The 19,952-nt window shown below is 35.8% G+C and overlaps 1 protein-coding gene across 1 annotated transcript in view; it reads left to right on the top strand.

The window, feature by feature from the left end:
- The window catches only part of LOC121861148 (neural Wiskott-Aldrich syndrome protein-like), a 34,431-nt gene extending 18,153 nt beyond the window's left edge, over window positions 1–16,278 (top strand). Inside the window, exons 8-13 of the mRNA XM_042358714.1 lie at window positions 824–941; window positions 1,213–1,600; window positions 2,063–2,385; window positions 4,753–4,776; window positions 9,163–9,249; window positions 10,381–16,278. Coding sequence (XP_042214648.1) covers window positions 824–941; window positions 1,213–1,600; window positions 2,063–2,385; window positions 4,753–4,776; window positions 9,163–9,249; window positions 10,381–10,554 — 1,114 coding nt within the window. The 3' untranslated portion in view covers window positions 10,555–16,278. The remainder of the gene's footprint in view (window positions 1–823; window positions 942–1,212; window positions 1,601–2,062; window positions 2,386–4,752; window positions 4,777–9,162; window positions 9,250–10,380) is intronic.
- The last annotated feature ends 3,674 nt before the right edge of the window (window positions 16,279–19,952 follow it).

Genomic DNA, 19,952 nt, shown 5'->3' with positions numbered 1-19,952 from the left:
GAAACTAATTATATTGTAATATATTAATGGAAAAACGTAAACACAGTTATAAACAAAAATTTTTTATTTCCAAGTAGTAAATAAATTTTTTTATATTTCGCTGAGGTCGGCAACACCTGCATTGCCAGCCTCTCCCTGCTGTCCCGGCATCTGCCTGCCTTCACACAGTCACACCAGCCAGCCAGTCCTCTTCCACCCACATTCCTCCACTTGAAAACTTGTATTCTGAAAAAAAAGACACAATTTAATTGTCAATCTTCACCACATCTCGAGCCATAGCTCATACCACCTCTGAGCTTGTCCAATAAAACTGTTTTTTCTGTTAAGGTCATCACTATTCTTGATCTCTTGGTCACTTTAGAGTCTTTGCTAGTAATATTTGCCTTTGATGAGGCTGGCTTACGTCCCGGAGCCATGTGGAATGCATGTGGGAGGACAAACAGAAGAGGTAATCACAGTAGCGCTCACAGTACGGTAGGCAAGTTTTTAAAGCATATTTTATATACAGTATACTGTATATAATTTTTTAGTAAAAAACCGTGAATGGTCAAAACCGCTATAAAAAACCCCGCGAAAAACACTGGATTACTGTACTTATTATAGTTTTTTAGACTCCTTTTATTTTATATAATTGAGATTGTATCCTGAATTGTATGTTATGAAGATTGTAATTTTTGGAGAGTATTTAAAGTGTATTATTTTATTGTTTTTAGTGTCTGTCCATAAAATTAATATTAACAAGAATTAAATAAATTACTGTACATTTGACATATTTTTGCAGTAAATGTGAGAATGGTGTTGATAATATCTTATTCATTGACAGCAAAGATGAGATTGGGATGCCAACAGACTTCAAACACATCACACATGTTGGCTTCAATCCTGACACAGGGTTCTCGAAGTTCAATGTGGATGATAAGCTTGAAGACTTCTTTAACTTGGTGAGTAGTTACACTATTAAAGTCCAAAGGTTTCATTCATGATATAATATTTACTTATCCTGTCTGAACTGGGAGGAAAATTGTATTAAAGGGCCAATGGCTATGTAATAAATTAGAGTGGTACTCTACTGTATAAGTTAGAATGGTACGGTCGCAGTTTTAATTTGAACACGAAAAGCTGTAGCTACTGTATAATAAAACTGCACTGGTGGACTGTGAAGAAATTTAATCTCCTTTTGATATTCACATGACCATCATTAATCTGCCACAGGTTGGTGTAAGTCAGCAGCAACTGTCGGACACCCGCACGAGGGAGTTCATCTACGACTTCATTGAGAGAAATGGTGGAGTAGAGAAGGCCATGCAGGAGACTCAGCGCTTTGCCTCCAAACCCTTTCCAAGCTCCACTCCCCACATGGATCATTCCGCCATCTCTCCGCCCCCACCTCCGGCTAAATCAGCGCCCCCTCCGACACCCCCGATTATACCCTCCCATAATTCTCACCATGGTGGGTCGAGGGCCGCTCCACCACCTCCACCGCCACGAACCAACAACCACGCTCATCCTCCTCCTCCACCTCCACCCAGTTCTGCCCCGCCCCCACCTCCTCCCCATCCCAGAGGCCCGATGCTTCCTCCTCCAGGACAGATTGTTGCAGGTAGGATTGTATTACTTACTATTTCATATTGTTAACACTTGAGGAACATTATATCTATTAATATTTAAAGGATTTATGAGCTCATTGTCAGGAAGGTAATATGTCATGAAGCAGTATGATTAGATACTATTAATACCAGCGTTAAAGTACTGTAACCTTATCTGGTGTATAAGAGTTCTGGTATCACATTGAGTTTTATACATTCATAGTAATATTAGACTTAGAAATGGTCATCTTCTGTTGGTATTTGTGAATATTGAATAACTGTTGAGAAATCTTGACACATTAGTCATAACAGGAAACTTAAGGGAAACAGCCATTATTCATATTCCATTTTGTGATCCATAGAAAAATGCTGATGAATTATGAACCAATTTGCATTAAAGTAGCAAAAGCTGCTATATTATTAAAGGGGACCAAATTCATAAAATGCTTTTCTAATCCAATTCATCCATTCATCAGGACAAAAGACTGCACCATTGCCACCTATACCTGTTCCAATATCAAGTGTTCCTCCACCACCACCTCCAACCTCCACCATCCCGACTCTTCAACATGGAATTAAAGCTGCTGCTCCACCGCCTCCACCTCCTGCACCTCCATCTAATGGAGCACCTCCCCCTCCACCTCCTCCACCTCCTCCTGGTGGTGGTGGCGGTGGTGTTGGCGGCAGCGGTGGTGGCGGCGGAGGTGGCAGCGGCGGCGGAGGCATGCCTGCAGGTGGAGCCAATGTGGATGTCCGTTCAGCACTTCTGGATCAGATTCGTACTGGTCCTACATTAAAGGTATTTACTGGAACCTTCGTCCTGTGCGAGTCACCAGGTTTCTGTTATATTTCATTAATTGGGACTTTAATTATTAATGAAGAATTTCTTACCTTTTTTAAGCTTATGCATGAATGATAACCAAATATTTAAGCAAGGATTTTAACTACATATCACAATTTTACTTGCACTCACTTAAGCTCTGTTTTTCTCTGCAGCTCAGATATGTAAATATTTCATATTTCATTTAATATTTAGATTTTGTCTTGCACTTAATTGCATCAATTCCAGTATACTGTCTATTTACTTGCATAACATATCAGGGTTTTGTTATCATTTACAGTACAGTACAGTACAGTATCTATAGTACAGTACTGAACATTAAGATATCCATAATTTAAAAACTTTCTCAGTTCATAATTAAATAATTCATAAACAGCATATTGGTCTGGACTCCAATAATGACACAGTTTTGGGAAGAAAGTGCATTACTGTATCTGTCTTTTCCTATTTCACAGTTGCTGTCTAGAGCTTTAGGAATATCTAGTGATATTTGGTGATACTGTACTGTACTGTGCCTGTGTACTGTATATCTTTTCATGGCATTATTTACTCTTTATGGAAAACCAATTCAAAGGAAGAGTAATTAAAATGACTACTGTACTATACTTAATTTATATTTGGCCAATAATTAGGTTTGTATGATTGCTTTAATCTTATGTGAGCATTTCCAAACCATAAACCAGCAGTTAATGGAGTGCTGTTTCAAGCGAAGTTTTTGTGGTTATTAACATTTAATATGTTTTTGTAGACTGTACATAGAAGTTATAGGAAACAATTCCGCTTGAGGTGGAATTGTCACACTAAGCATTATGAGAAAACTTACTAAAACATAAGAATGAAAATTAATATAGTTTTTTATATATACTGCATAGATAATGTAATTGGTAGTAAATAGCACCATTAGTAGTTACATGAAGCTGCATAAGTTGGTTTACAGTTTGATAGAAGGCTGAACTGGTCATTTTGGGTGACTCTTTTCCACAATCTTGAGTCTCATTAGTGTAGTGTGAAAAACTTTGAGATTTTGATTTTATATGGAAATAAAGAAGGAAACTTGAATAGACGTGAAGTGAATGAGTCAGATGAGAAATATGAATACTCAGAGAACCTGTGCTGGGTAATGTAGTCATTAGTATACAGTTGTTTTAACCTATAAGTGTCTTTTTAACCCTTTGGATGCGACATGCGGGTAAACCCGCCCAAAATATTATATTAATTAAATGCGACAAGCGGGGATATCCCACGGCCTTGAAAAAACTTCCCCAAATGAGACGACATGCGGACATATTATGTATTGAGGTATAGGAGTATTTCCTGAATGCAATATAGCTTATTTTTGTACTATTTTGTTTGATATTATCTGAATATGTAATACATATCTAAATTTGCTGTTTAGTAACCAAATTGATTAAATTTATTTGCCATATACCAGACATTGATTTATACCAATTTCCTGCATTTTTGGGTATAAATGTCATTTTTTCTCTAAAATTTGCACACATATGTGAATTTTTGTTCCAGATTTGGAAAATATACTAAAAGTTCTCTAGGAAAAACATATAGAAAATGTGATTATATGAAATTCATTTTTGGCAGGATAATTGACACTTTTCAGGAACCGGCGCGAAATTTAATTACGCACCTAAAGAGTTAAGTGCCAGTTGTCTTCTAATAGCTCACCTTTAAAGTTGTCAGAAGACAATGAATTAGTATAATGGCCATCCTGCATTGGTACACCACATGTATTGTATGAACTTCTACCTACAGCTCTGGTTGATGAGTAACATTCTAGTGATTGTTGTTTAGTGAGAAGTACTTCAGTAATGGGCTATATGTAATGTTTTACTCCATTTACTGTACCCTGAATAGTAATAGGAAATGAGGATGCTCTAGTGTAGGTGAATTGTTGTACGTACTAAACATTAGCTGCGTGATTAATATTGGTTGGTTGTTCAGTTATTTTTATTAATCTAGTTTAATGACCTAATATCTGACTTACATGTGGGAATTCTTCTCATCATGTTGCCTGTTGATGAACATAATGGCAGCACAGAACCATAACTTAATATTTTTTTCTAATTTTATTGAAATTTGCTCCTAAATAAACAAGAGTGATGGAGAGCTGTTGACAAGCTGCATCATTGCTGGTTTATATATATATATAAAAAATCTCTCAGCCAGTTAATGAGTAAGTCAGTGAGGATTGGTATTCATAGAGCTGACTTGATGCAGCTGAAAAGGCAAAATGAGAAGGCTTCCCACACCCAGTAATAGCCAAGTAATTAACACTTTAAGACTGAGCTTGCTCTTTTCCCTCCTCAACAGGCCAATAGTCAGCATGGTCGCCAGGTATTATTCTCATCTCATGTTGGTTTTTACTGTAGCTTGGCTTTGAAAATGTTCTCGTGCCCAATTTTTTATTTTTAAGTAGCCTCCTGCCGTTGTGTGTGTGTGTGTGCGTGCATTTTATGAAGCTTTAAACTATAGTATTGTGTTTAGGCGTACAATTTTTTTTTTTCCCTGGAGAAGCTTACCGCCTTTGTGTGTACAGTATGTGTGCTGAGGTTTCTTTATGAAGTCTTGTTTCTGTTGTGTATATGTGTACCTAGGGATTCACCCACAACCTATTTTGCTGTATTGTGTTATCTGTTCACTGTTATCTGCACATATGCCTAATTTTTATAATAAAGCCTTCCACCATTGTGTACGTGTGCCCAAATGTTTTATAGTTATGTATCTGTCTGCTGGTGGGTGGGTGTGTGTGAGTATTTCAGGTTATTAGTATTATAATGATGTGGCTTGTGTCATTGTGTTCCAGTGGTTCAGTTGGCATACTGTACAGTCAGGTGATGGTGAAATGGTAAGCAGTCTTGTTGTACAGATATATTTCAATTGACTTAAAATTACTGTACTGTCGTTAAGATGTAATTCACTTATTTCAAATTGTTATATTTTATTTTGCCATGAAAAGTATATCTTTTTATGGAATGTGTAATGTCACTGGTAAGTAGACTAGAATGCTACAGGACTTTTAACCCCTTCACTACGGGGACTCCACTTTTGATATTTTACATGACTAACACTTGACAGTTTTGTTCAGCTCAGAGGGGAACCCGTACATAAGGGGCTTATAACAGTTTCATATATTCAGTGTAGCACTGTTGACTTTACTTGCTTGTTACAGCTTTTCATACGTTCATGCTTATGGTATATATAAATTGTCTGGGGAAAATTTACTTCCTTCTTGTTTTCTTATTCCTCCACTATTTTCAATAAGGGGAAACATAGAGTAGTGGAACTTTACTGTCCATCCAGTGGTCTCTGTGGAATGTAATTTTTTTTCCATCAACTTGTGAGAGATATGAAGTTTGGCTTACAGCTGTTTATAGTATTTTGAATATCTAGGTCATTTAATGATCAGAATTTTATATACAGTAATCTCCCCATTTTATCATTGTGAGAAATCCCAAAAGAAATTTCTCCTTTCTGTGCATTTGAGTGAATTTCCACGTGATTGCAGTGTGTACTGTCTTGTTTGTCAGCTCCATTCAAGCCTCATGCCCCCAGAATACCACCACTTGATGACCTGTATCATATAATTTTTTTTTTATTTAAACAAACTTTTTGATAAGCTATTCAGGATTATTTTTCTTAAAAAATAAGTGTTTCCTAGTTAATTAGAACTGATTTTATAGACTCCAATATCTTGTAGAGAATTTATTCAAGATCATTGTGGTACCAAATTCATCTTTCAAACACAATTAGAACAGATGCTTTGGATAAAAGTTTATACTGTACACTTTTTTGCTTACCATAAATATTTTTGCTTATGGTTTTTGCCTAATGTAACGAGAGAGTGTTATAGAGAATTGTACAACATGTAGAAGAGTGTTTCATATGATATACATTATTACTGCACTATAATATACCTGTTGATAAAAAAATAGCACATAGTAAATGTTAATAATAAATTACTGTAATGAACGATATTTACTGTATTAGTTATTCACTTATCAAGAGGCCATTGAGTCTTGAGGTGAGGAGGTGGTTCAGGCAGGAAGTAATTGTATGACATTTGGTGGCGTATATTTTCACTTCTAATTTCATTTACTGTATTTACTGAACTATACACTACACTACAGTACAGTATTTACATTTCTTACACTTCCCTTTAGTGCTCCTCAGCAACCCCCTCCACTGCCCCCTCAGAGGCAGCCGCTGAGTTACCCCCCTTTGTTGGCAGCCCCATCTTGTGTGAACTTTCCCCTGTAGTACTGGATTTTAGTCATGTTTATCCAGGTTGGGGGTACATGTGTTCGGTGCTGGACCCCAGTCTGGGTTAGAGGGAGTTTTATGTACGTGTACAGTAGTATTTGCATAAATACAGCTCTGTGCGTGTCTGACTGCAGTAAAGCCTCCGTAGCAATGGTGCTCCATGCCAGATGCATAGTTTAGACACGGAAACGTTCAACAGCTCCCAGAAAAATTCTGTAGATGTGCTAATTTTTCCAAGGATAAGAGAATTCCTATCAATAGCCAGAAATCTCTCAAAACTGGAATCACTTTGCACCAATTGTTCTGGTTAATGGGTAGATTACAGGTATCCCTCATTTAACAATGGAGTTGCATTCCTAAATAAACACTGTATACAGTTGGTACTTTACCTTATGTGAGGGCAGTTAGGACTCACCACAGGGGGTGAGGAGAGGTGCATTGAGTAAGAGCTTTACTCAGGACATTACCATGTTTCATATAATGGAATATCACTTTCAGATAGTGAGAGCTGTAAGAATAGAATTTTCATACTGTACAGTATAGTGAACATTAGTATAGTGAGTGATACCTTTACAGTGCAAACTACCTGTATTTGCCTTCTAGTGAATGATCATCATGCTTAATGGCACAATATGTTGGTTCTTGCCTTCAGTCTACAAACTCAAGAGTTATTGTAGTTAAATATGACATAACTTATATGAAAGTATAATATACAGGCTTTTTCAGCAGTTGCCTTAATATTATACACTGTAAACATAACAAGCCCCAATGTTTTTACGGTGTGGCTAAGTTTTTCACCTGTGTCTCATCTCTGTAACACATCAAGCAGAAAATGCCACTAGTACTGCTTCCACTTGCTGGCCTCTTTCGTGGTGTCTTGATAAAGGGTGATACTCTTAGACAGTCTTGAATATGATGCTGGCAAACCGAGAGTGTAACACAGATACAGTATAAACAAGACTTAAACCGTGCATACGCTGCATACCCTTACTTGCTGGTAAACAAAGCTGCTATGAAATCTACACAAACTTATTTTATTTTATTTTTAATTTTTTATATTTTTGTGATAGAACTTTTGAAAATTTCCATAAGGTTGAGTTTTTGTTTTGTATCTCTAATTCAGAGGACTTAATTTACATATTTTATCAGGGCAAATATCCATAACCTAATTATCTTTAATGCAGAGGCTGCCTTGGTAATTATACTATAAGTCATGTAACAGTAAACGTCTCCCGGTGGCGTAATCTGCTGACGTATCTACCATGTACAGATTTCTATAAAAAAAAATCCTGATTTAATCTACTGATACATCCTCTAGTGCTCAGACATATTCCTCCACCATAACAACTCCACTATTCCCATCACAGTTATAACATTTATTTAGATTTCCACACATTTATGCTCCTGTCAAATTGTAGCTCCCAAATCCGTTGATTAAGAACTACTTTATATGTATGCAAAAGCGATGTTTACTCTGGACTTTGCATGTTGTTTGCTGAAATAAGCATGTTTCATACCAAGGAGTGTTGACTGTAAAACCAGAGAGAACTTAGTGCTTATTGTATATCTTTGGAGTGCATGTACTGTATAGAGGTTAATGCTTGCTTTAAACCCATGTATAAAGGTTAATGCTTGCTTTAAACCCATGTATAAAGGTTAATGCTTGCTTTAAACCCAGGTATAAAGGTTAATGCTTGCTTTAAACCCATGTACAAAGGTTAATGCTTGCTTTAAACCCATGTATAAAGGTTAATGCTTGCTTTAAACCCATGTACAAAGGTTAATGCTTGCTTTAAACCCATTTAGAAGATAATGGTCACTGTAAAATGTCTTAGGTGCTAATGAGAGCTTGTTTTTAAGTGACACAGAAGGCTCTTAAATCATGTTGAGATTTTTGCTCTTTTTAGAACTATACAGTATACAAGTTTGTAATCAAGGAAGCCATGTATGAGTTAGTACTTATTAAAGCCACATATATAAGCTTCATCTGTTTGAATCTCTCTCTCTCACACACACACACACACACACACACATATATATATATATATATATATATATATATATATATATATATATATATATATATATATATATATATATATATATATATATATATATATATATATATATATATATATATATATATATATTATATTAGTGCACTTTAGAACCATGTATGTGATAGCACTCTTAAAAGCACCCCTGTATAACTTAGCACTGCTTAAAGCCATTTAGTAAACCACTCTTTTAGGTTATGTATAAAATAGCTCTTAAATATTCATGTACTACAGTATAGCACTCCTTAAAGCACCCATGTATGATCTGGTACTGTCTTAAGCTATGGATAAGTTAGCATTGACCATGTGAAAATGTACTGCATGACTGTTTCAACTAATGAGCTGAACCTTTAGGATGATTATTGAAATAATTGAAGTGTAATGTATTTATGTTACTCCACAGAAAGTAGAGCAATTGCAGCGGGCGCTACCCACAGACTCCCGCAGTTTGCTGTTGAACCAGATCAGATCAGGCATCAAGCTTAACCCTGTAAGTAGTGGTGTGGCGCTGTTTGTCCGTCTTTGGGTCTGTCATGTTAATAATTTAGGTTTCCACATAATAACTTTTGATTTGCATTACATAACATCACCAAACTTCACTCGAGAAATGGCTTTATATCCAGAGTTGTATTGATGTAAGGGTGAAAAATTGAAGAGTTAAGGCCACTCCAGGCATATTAAGTATCATTTGTGGGTAATATTATTCATCTACAACCTGGGCACCTGAAGAAAGAATTGCAGTATAAAGTAAGTCACAAGGGTAGAGGTAAGATAAATCTAATAGGGTAAAGGTTGGTCTGATACCAATGCTCCACCATTAAACACTGGTAGTCTTCATTTATCACAAATTCACACATCACAATTTTATCTTCCTGTATATCAACTTGTTTTTTATGACCAAAATTTAGTGTGAGTCATGGTGGATATATTTATTTTTCCACTTGGCAATGGATCATAATGTTTAGTTTACCCTTTTGATGCTGACTCCCACCCATAACAGACTATACCATACTAACACTGGATTATAATTACAGTAATGGTAGATATCAACTGAATCAGCATTGAAAAGGGTCAACAGAAGTTCACATCATCCAATTATGTTTTATCATAGTCAATCCTCTTTTTGCATACAACTTCTCTCACTCTACAAATTTGTCATCTTTAACCTCTGCTTGCTTTTATTCTGATAAACTCACTGTAAATGTAATTATGGTTTTTGGAATTTTTATATACAGGTACTCCCCGACTTACGACCGACTTGACTTACGTCCACCTGCACTTACGACCTGCCTCAGTCGTACCAAAATTTGGTCAAATTATGTATTTTTGAGTCCCAAAGTCAGTAAACAGACAAAATTTTCATCTGTAATTCACTTTAAAATGGCTGGCAAGCTTAAAAGTGAGTGTTTTGTGGTGCTGAGAAGAAAAAGAGACACCCATTTTAGATTTTCTATGTGTTATTTAAGCATTTACTACTTACGACCATTTCGACTTACGACCTGGATGTCGGTCCCTAACCCCATCGTAAGTCGGGAAGTACCTGTACTCTGTATATATTTTTATGTGTGTGTGAAGATATTTGTGCAGGAAAGTTGCTACAGTGTCTATATGATATTTTTAGGTGGAGGATGGAGATGGTGGAGGTGCTGTGAAGTCCTCTGAGCCCAAACTAGAGGGCTTGGCATTGGACCTCCATCGTGCGCTGACCAGTCGTGCTCTAGTCATACAGTCTGACGATGACAGCTCTGATGTTGAGGACGAGGAGGAGGATGAGTGGGATGATGACGACACTTGAAATAAGGCCAAGATCTATAAGAGAAGATAACAAAGGTGTACAAAACAAAATTATAGATAAACTGGAATTAAAAAATGTTACTGTTGATAATTATGGAAGTTTATTGCAAATTTAATTTTCTAAAACCAAAATAATAGTTGAAATGCTGTTTGGTACTGCCATTTAATTTTACCACTCACTAATATTTATTGGTATTAATGGAAGATTACATGTGTTCTCTAGAGACTAAAACATTTCCTGGATTTCAGAAGGAATTGCAGGGCCTTGTTGATAAACACACACAATAAATATTTAAAGCAATTGATTTTTCAAGACAATTTTCAGTGAGGAGTTGAGAACCTTCTGTGTGTGTATGCATGTGTGTGTGTGTGTGTGTGCGTGTGCTTCCACATCTCCAGACACCAAAATTTGAGTTGGAGAGAAAATAGGTCTTGTTCAATATGGAGTGTACAGAGCTGGTCCCTCAAAAGATGCCACCTTTGATGTAGGGAAATGACATGGGCATCATAAAGCATATATATATATATATACAGTATATATATACAGTATATATATACAGTATATATACAGTATATATATATATATATATTAAAATATAAAACTAATTAAATTATGGTAAAAACTTCTTAATTATTTTGATGGGTTAGTTTGTGATGAGAAGAAGTAGAATTCTAGGTAGGGAACTGTTGAGAATAATTGGCATAAAGTCATCTATTTATCTCAGTTACTAGACATTAGTCCAAGGAAAACACAGATCCTTAAGTGCAGTGTTCCTTATGTAAAGACTTAGTGTTGGTCTCCATCATATGCTGAAGATTCACAAGAGGCCACTGTTAAATTGTCAAACTAATGAATGTGGTGGTAAAACTATTGACTACAGAAATTACAATAATTTCTTGGCTATTATTTATTTCAAAGGAATATTCTTTGGCTGTACAGTATACAAGTGTCAAATAAATAGAGGAATATAATGTAATTTTCACATTTGTATCTAAAGGATATTTTGAATATGCAATAATATTATATCCTTAGTGCATAGTGAGTGAATATTATATAGATTGAAATTCTTCAGAATTTCATAAATGTATCTTGAGTTTTCCCCCTATGTACATGAAGAGTTTTGGATGGCAAATATTTTATTACTAATAGATAGAGTTAATAGATAGAATTCTCCATACTTCATCATGCCTTATGTACTGGATTAATAAAGGTGGACCTGATATAGAGGGATTGATAGGAGTTTAAAGATTGATACAGGTACAGTGATATCAGATCTGGTTGATGACCATAATATGCAACACATCTCAGCTGTTTAGATTTTTTACTAGAACTTGTATTTAGACTTTATCAATTTAGAGTTTGATTAGAGTCATCTAGTCAGTGTGATATGTATTTTTTAACATTCTGATGTGCATAATGAAAGTACTGTACTTGTCTTAATTTAGGCCAAAAGACCAAACAAGCTTTGATCAGTCATGATGGGTAATATTTAGGTCAACAGGTAGTTTATCATATATTGTATGTACAGACTCGTCCTTAACATGTACAGTAGTCAGAGGTTGTACTGACTTGCATCACCAAAAATCTTCTTAAGTTTTATGGTTGAAGAATTTAAAGCCTGTCGTCTTGTTTCATTTTCTAGTGAAGTACATCACCAAGACCCCTGTTCTTCCATGAGCTTTAGAAACTAGTCTGTAACCAATGTTCCGGTGAAGAATGTTTGATATCCTCTGTAATATAGTGTTTACACCTGTAAATCTTGTGCTCTCTGAAAAGATGGACAGTTATAGTTTAAAGTACATACAGTACTCTACATGCTTGCATGCATGGACTTACATGTACACACCCAGCATATTAATATGAGCACACATTGCAGTTAACTTTCAGTCATGGACTTCACATATGTATTGGTGTGTAAATATACATTCATGAATTCATTTTGAACACATGTAAACAATATTCACTGAGTCATTTGCTTACATATATTTTCATAGACACACCTGTGCACACAACACTTTCTTGTTGAATGTGTATGATGGTACATGCATACATTTTGTGTGAATGAATGTGTATGTGTGCTTGCCTCCTTCTCAGTCTGTGTATGTTTGATTGTATATATGATTGTGTGTATGTGTGTTAGTCATTTCATTCACCTTGTGTGTGTGCATGTGTACATGTGTGTGTGTAATATTTCCCTCAGTCAACAAACTAGAGATGTGGTTGTCTTGTAATATGATATATCTTCAGGGTATTTTAATATGGAACTGTTGTATAGTTAATATTATAGTTTAAAGTTTTATTATAGGGTATTACTTGTGTACTTAAAACAGTAGGTTAGGAGTGAAATAAGGGATGGGTGTGTAAACTTTTCCTCGCCTTTGTTCCATATACATTACTGGATTTGAATCTTTGAAGGAATTTATCTTAATTTTTCTGCTATATATTTGTCAGATCAGCATATCACGCCTTTGTCTTAACAGCGTGGTTACTGAGAGAAACCCGGGGGTAGTATTATATGATTTTCACCATGCTAGTACAGGAACAGACTTGTTTTGACTGCTGATACGATTTTTAATAACTCGCCTCCGTGGAAATACAGTTTAGATTTCATGCTTATTATTTTGTTGATAATGAGTGCCTATTTTTTTAATACTTATGTTATATTTCTTGTTTGGTATTTTTCTAGTTGGTACTGTGTCTGTTACTTGGAGTTTGTGTTCAGTATTTACCGATTAATTTTAAACTTGCTTCTTTTTCTCATGCTGTCGTCTATCTTCATCAGTTGGTGGGTCAAGTCCCCAGGTGGTGTTTGTGTCATCCACTTCACCACATTGTACTGTAGTTGGTCATTCTTGTATGATAATAATTATACACTGTCTGGCATATAACTGCTGAAGCCCATAGATGGCATTCCCATGTTCTGCATTTCAATCAGTCAGTCACTATTACAGTTCCTGCATTGTCTTGCATATAACAAACCAAGAATCTCTCCACAGAAAGTTGTAAATATTAAAGTCTATAAATTGTATTGTTGTATGATACATGTAAATGACTGTAAATTTGGAGTCATATATTGTGTTACACTAATGTTCACTGTCTCTATGTTAACTTTTTATTTCCATGCCTTAATTTTAGTTGCCAAAAGTTTTTAAATATTAGGAAACTGTTATCTACATGCATATACAGGCCAAATTTGATTTTACAGAGTCTAACTTGGATGACCCCTTACAAATTTTTATTTATTTTTTTCATAGTTGGTCTAGGGTGTATAATACTCCAGTAGGTGGGGCATTGTATTAAAGCATGGTTTTAGTCACTGGAGAATCTGTTATAATTAGGTTTCCATTTACATGATGGGCATACCAATACACAGAACCTTCAAGCATATGTTTCAAGAATGTGAGAGTGTGGTACTTAAAGTAACAAAGATGTTCAATCACTGAAATGTGTGGGTGGGGAAGATCCTGTATCTAATTGAAATAAGTACGTTAAGATACTGATGTAATACTGATATTCACATGATAATTTAAGCATACACCAGTGCTATATGTTTTGGTCATAACCTAACCTCAAATTATAAGGTACTGTAGTGCAGCTTTTTGTAAGTTATGAATCCTCGTGGGAGTGACATCTTAAGACACTATTGGAATTCTGTTCTGTTTACCCTACTTTGGAAGGAAGGTATAATGTGTTCTAAAGGCGAGAGTAAAATGTAATATTTTTCTCATACCACATCCCAAATATGTGCCATATCCCTTGCATACAACAGGGTCTTGAAAGTGGAATGTTACAGAATCTTCTCCAAACACATGTCACTTAAATAGTATATGTCATGGATAGGCCCTCATGTATGTTAAGTATTTCCACTAAAGGTACAAGAACACATTTTAAAAATATTCTACTACTTTCTTCTTTTGTATAATTCATGGTATTATGTACAGAGGGATTTTCTTTTGTATACTGTACCTTACTTTAACCAATTTTTTTTGTCAGATTAACTATGACAAATTGGCTTGTTTAATTATAATTGTGTGGAGGGTTTAAGAGTGACATGTGTGTTTGTGTGATAAAGAGGTGGGAAGTAAAGAATATTAATCGATTGGTTTTATAACTTTGCCGTGCACTTATGACTTATATACTGTCTTGTTTTCCTGCCAGGTATCACTTACGAGTTGTATTTATGTACGTATTCCTTATTTTGATTAACACGTTTATCAACTGGGTAATGTAATTGTTCCGATATATTACTCATTATTTCTGTCGATGTGATGAAAGATGATTTGCGATCTGATGGTATTTATAATTTGTTGTTTATTGTAATCTTATTGAATGTTTTGTTGTAGATATGTTAATAACCTGTAAAAAAAAATTGAGATCTGTTATTTTCATCTGTTAAGAAATTGAGATCTGATACTACTATTGATCTGGAAAAGAAAATATGATCTGAATATATTTTTGATATGAGGCTGCTAATGCTAATAATGTTTGTAACCTGATGTAAATATTGAATGACAACTTAAAAAGAGTCACTTACTATACCGATAATACCCTGCATCATTTTAAAGAATCATTTTACTTGCAAAAATTGCATTGGCAATGTAGTTCACCATTATTTATGTTACTTAGGAAGGCAGAGATAACTTATGTTACTTGGGAAGGCAAAGATCACTATGTTACTTGGGAAGGCAAAGACCACTTATGTTACTTGAGAAGGCAAAGCTCACTTATGTTACTTGAGAAGGCAAAGCTCACTTATGTTACTTGGGAAGACAGAGATCTGTTTTGTCATCAGATAATGTAAAATAAACATGTGTAATGTGTTTCATATTTCAGTTTCATTTATGGAAAAAAAAATATGCTGAATCTGCACTGGATATGGCAGGGGCTTCCTATCTTATATGTGTGTGTTATCGTCAACTGTTAAACTACAAGATTTATAAATGAATATGTACAGTATGGTTGGATGAATTGGTGTTGTGACTGTGGTCTATACTGTACATAAGATTTGTTGAGAACTTGTAGTTGTGTGTATATAGTGCATTGTACAGTATAAGTAAATATATTGTTGACTTGAAGTTCTCCATACAGTAGTACATTATCACACTAGTTTCTTGAACCTTCATCAGATGTTCCCGGTAGTTTGTTGAAATTTTACAGAATTAAGGGGAAGTAATTTATTGTATTGGTAATTGGTGAATTCTGGATAATGAATTAAAATTAAAGATAAATTTTGTTTAGGAAGTCATTTTGATAATGTAGATTACAAAATCTTTTAAGACTTGCATATCAGTCCAGTATAGTAAATGTATGATTTCAATTAATGCTCGGTCACAGAAGTTTTTAATGATTTCAGCTAAGGCTGGGTTAGGGTATGTCATAAACAGTAGAATGAAATCAATTGAGGCTCTGTCCTAGAAAACATTGGATTTTAACTTTAGCTTTAGCTTTGTCTTGAAAGATTTGGAGACCACGAACATTTGAGAATTGATCAAACACCTGAAAACACTGGAGTGCATCTGATTATCTTGAAGAGTCAATTTTCTTCCTTTTAAATTGTATAACTTAACAAGTCATTTCTTGTAATATGATTTTGTTTTTCTTAATTTCATCTTTGCTCTCTCATGGTTAAGTGTATAATCTTTGCTGATGTACAATCATATCCTGTTCAAATTAATGCTGTTATATTCTTTAGTAATTATGAGTGTAATAAACTGTTTATTGGATTATTGTGGTATTTATACAAATACTGTATAGTATACCCTTCACCAGCTACAGACCTTTGCACTCTCTGACTGGTTTCATTATTCTATTTGTGCTTCGCTATTGGTGATGTCATATCATCACCACCACCATTTTATGAATATTTTCTGCACATTTGTGGGTCAGCCTGATGGCATGGTGTCCTGGTTGCCATCAGGTAAATTTAAAGTAAGTTTCATACCTGGATGACCTTCCCATCACCAATCCACTTTTACAGATTAGGAAGGGGTCATTATATATAGGAATTCCAAAAGCCCTGTTTGCTGGTGAGAGAGAGTCACTAATTCCCTTTGGTAATCAAATATAACCAACCTACCTATTTCTGTGTGGCTTAAATAGTGAATTTGGGAGCCATTCAGTGCTGGTGCTGTGATGAATCGGTGCAGTCTGTGGTTGGTTGTCATTCCCTCTTCAGTGAGGTGTGGGTAGACATATACTGTACTGTACTGTGTATCTTCAACCTGACAGAAGAGAGGAGGAGGGGGGGACATATCTCTGGTGTGTAGTCACTTTCTACTGACACCTTTACTCATAGTCTTGGTGGGAAAATTAGGGCCATTACTAGAGATGAACTATTTAGGCATGTTAAGAACCTAGTTTATTGGCAAGACTCACAAAAATGTCTAGATTGTTCTCATGTCTTGTGTCTGTTTGAGAGATGTCTTCTGTGTGTAGGTTTTAATGGTTTATTGTGGTTTTAGTGACTGAAATAGGTTTAAAAGGTTTACTGTGATTAAATGAGTTTCAACTATAATTCAGTAAGGTTTAACAATTAGACTGGATTCAAGCTTAATTATCGAGTTTCGGCCATTAACAAGTCAGGTTCAACCATAATTCAGTGAGGTTCAGCTATTAATCAGTGAGGTTCAACCATAATTCAGTGAGGTTCAGTTATTAATCAGTGAGGTTTAACCATAATTCAGTGAGGTTCAGCTATTAATCAGTGAGGTTCAGCTATTAATCAGTGAGGTTCAACCATAATTCAGTGAGGTTCAACCATAATTCAGTGAGGTTCAGCTATTAATCAGTGAGGTTTAACCATAATTCAGTGAGGTTCAGCTATTAATCAGTGAGGTTCAACCATAATTCAGTGAGGTTCAGCTATTAATCAGTGAGGTTCATAATTCAGTGAGGTTCAGCTATTAATCAGTGAGGTTCATAATTCAGTGAGGTTCAACCATAATTCAGTGAGGTTCAACCATAATTCAGTGAGGTTCAGTGAGGTTCAACCATATTCAGTGAGGTTCAACCATAATTCAGTGAGGTTCAGCTATAATTCAGTGAGGTTCAACCATAATTCAGTGAGGTTCAACCATAATTCAGTGAGGTTCAGCTATCAATCAGTGAGGTTCAAACATAATTCAGTGAGGTTCAGCTATTAATCAATGAGGTTCAACCATAATTCAGTGAGGTTCAGCTATTAATCAATGAGGTTTTTAGTAAAGTTTAAACGATTCATTGACCTTGAAGTGGTTCAATGGCTCAATGATTTGATAACATTAAATTTTTATATCTAATTAGGTTCATATAATTGCTGTTTAACTTTGTTTTAGTGACGATTAATTGGGCGAGTCATTGAGATTTATAAATGATTTAATGAGACTTGATTTTATGTAAATCAGTGATGCGTCCTGATTCCAAGGCGTTATATAAGGTTCATTTAGCATACAGTGACGTCAGGTGGCGTTCATATAGAAGAGGGAGTGTGTGTGTTAAAGTTTTCATGTTGACAAGTTGTATCTGTGAAGAGTCGTGCACATCATCTTTGTATAATTATAAGCCTATGCGTTCTCTTACTGCCTTTAAGGAAATCTGTATGTCGTCCGCAGATTTAAGGACGAATTTCGAGTTAATCTGATCAATGTTGAAGTAGGTCAAGAAAGAGGTAGGTAGTCCTCAAGAGTATTACCCTCGTGTTACTCCTCTCTGAACTATTTGCTAGTTTTCATATTGTTGTCAAGCGCCTAGACTTTTATGGCTGCCTCTAATCGTAAAGTTATTTCCCCTGGGCAGATTTAGGATTCAGGTTGATACGGCCGGAATTGTTTAAATTACAGAGGAGTGAAGAGCCGGGTCAGTCCGGGGTTTGGGACCACCTACGAGCAGATAAGCTACTGAGTGTCGAAGAGCCCAGCCAGGGGTGAAGAATGAATTAATATAGTAAAACTTCCGGTCCGGAAAAACTGAACTCTGGCGAGAATAGGTAAAAGAAAAAGGAGCCGCCCATCTAAAGCTTGCCACTGTCTAAGATGATATACTGTTGTCGGTTTGAAGAAAACAACTCTGGAAACTGAGTTCTGATAATTCATACAAATGGTTGAAGAGAATTTGATAACCCCTAAAAAATTTCCCACAACATAGTTATCTGATAAGATATTGTACTTCGAGAGGTACGCCGGATCAGTGATATCTTTTATTTGCTTCAGGTACACATACTGTATTTGCTGGTGCTTATCCTATGGGGAGTTGGCACAATATTTTTTTCAGCTTTCTATTTTCAAAGACATATTATGATGCGCTAAATCAAAGTTTACGCAGGAGATAAGATGGACATCACACACGATGGATGAAAACATTTCTGCTAAGCAGCTGAAAAATGTAAGCTTCAAAAACAGAATTAACTAACATTGTTTATCCTTTTCGCCTGTAGCCAGCTCATAAGCCATTCGGGCTACCAGATATATTTGCCTAAGGGCAAACATATAAACGAGACTTATGCTTGTGATAACACAGTCCTGAGAGGTTGGCAGCCCTGCTCAGCCTCTCGAGGCTACGTCAGCCGCCAGGAAGTCCTCGGTCAGACACCGTCGGGGGCGTTACAGATGCAGTATTCTGGAGGCATTTTCTGCCCAACTGCGTCCAGTTTCGCATCCCACAGCCCCGTGAAGTCCACAGCTAGCAAGAAGGACGGAGACACTTCACTAAATACCAAACTTCCTTCTCCGCTCGACGGTTTAAAGGTAGGTAGTGTTCACAGCTAACGAACTGTAGATGAAGTGCCATTAGAAGTAAGAAAAATACACCCTAAATTCTAAATAATAAATACGCATACTCTGAGTATCCTTAAAGGGTAGCATTATTCTACGTAGATGATTGGAAAATATCTAAAATCCCCACGAAGAGCTGGTCGCCGGGTTATCAAACACGGACGGAGCAAAAACTACCAGTTAACGACGTGTTTAACCAAGTGTTTGCTCATGGAAAACCAGAGTAAAAATATGGGTAAATTATGTCTATTAGTTTTATATGAGCAGAGGCATTAGAGTGAGAGTTAAGGGGTGTTGGAGTTACGATAAAGTGATGATAAGAGACGACCTCCAACACACTAGTAATGTTGTCGTGACTATCAGCTGATGGTAGTCCCGGGAGGAGGCTGTAGTGAGTGTTGTTTCCTGTACTTCATTCTACTTGGTGTTTCCTTTGTTTTAATAAGACAAGTGTTGAATTCTTACACAGCGTTAACGTGACCAGTAATGACTGCTCACAAGACCACTACTGTACTGGTGTTTACTTTGCGCAGTGCTAGACTTTTACTTCATTCGCTTCAGTTAATGCATGGTGTTTTCAAGACCAATATTGAGTGTATACGAGTATAACGTTCACGAGACCAGTACTTCGTTATTACAGATTCACAAAGA

The sequence above is a fragment of the Homarus americanus genome, unplaced genomic scaffold (assembly GCF_018991925.1).
Source record: "Homarus americanus isolate GMGI-L3 unplaced genomic scaffold, GMGI_Hamer_2.0 scaffold52806, whole genome shotgun sequence".
NCBI classification, from domain to species: Eukaryota; Metazoa; Arthropoda; class Malacostraca; order Decapoda; family Nephropidae; genus Homarus; species Homarus americanus.
This window is presented reverse-complemented; position numbering and strand designations above follow the sequence as displayed.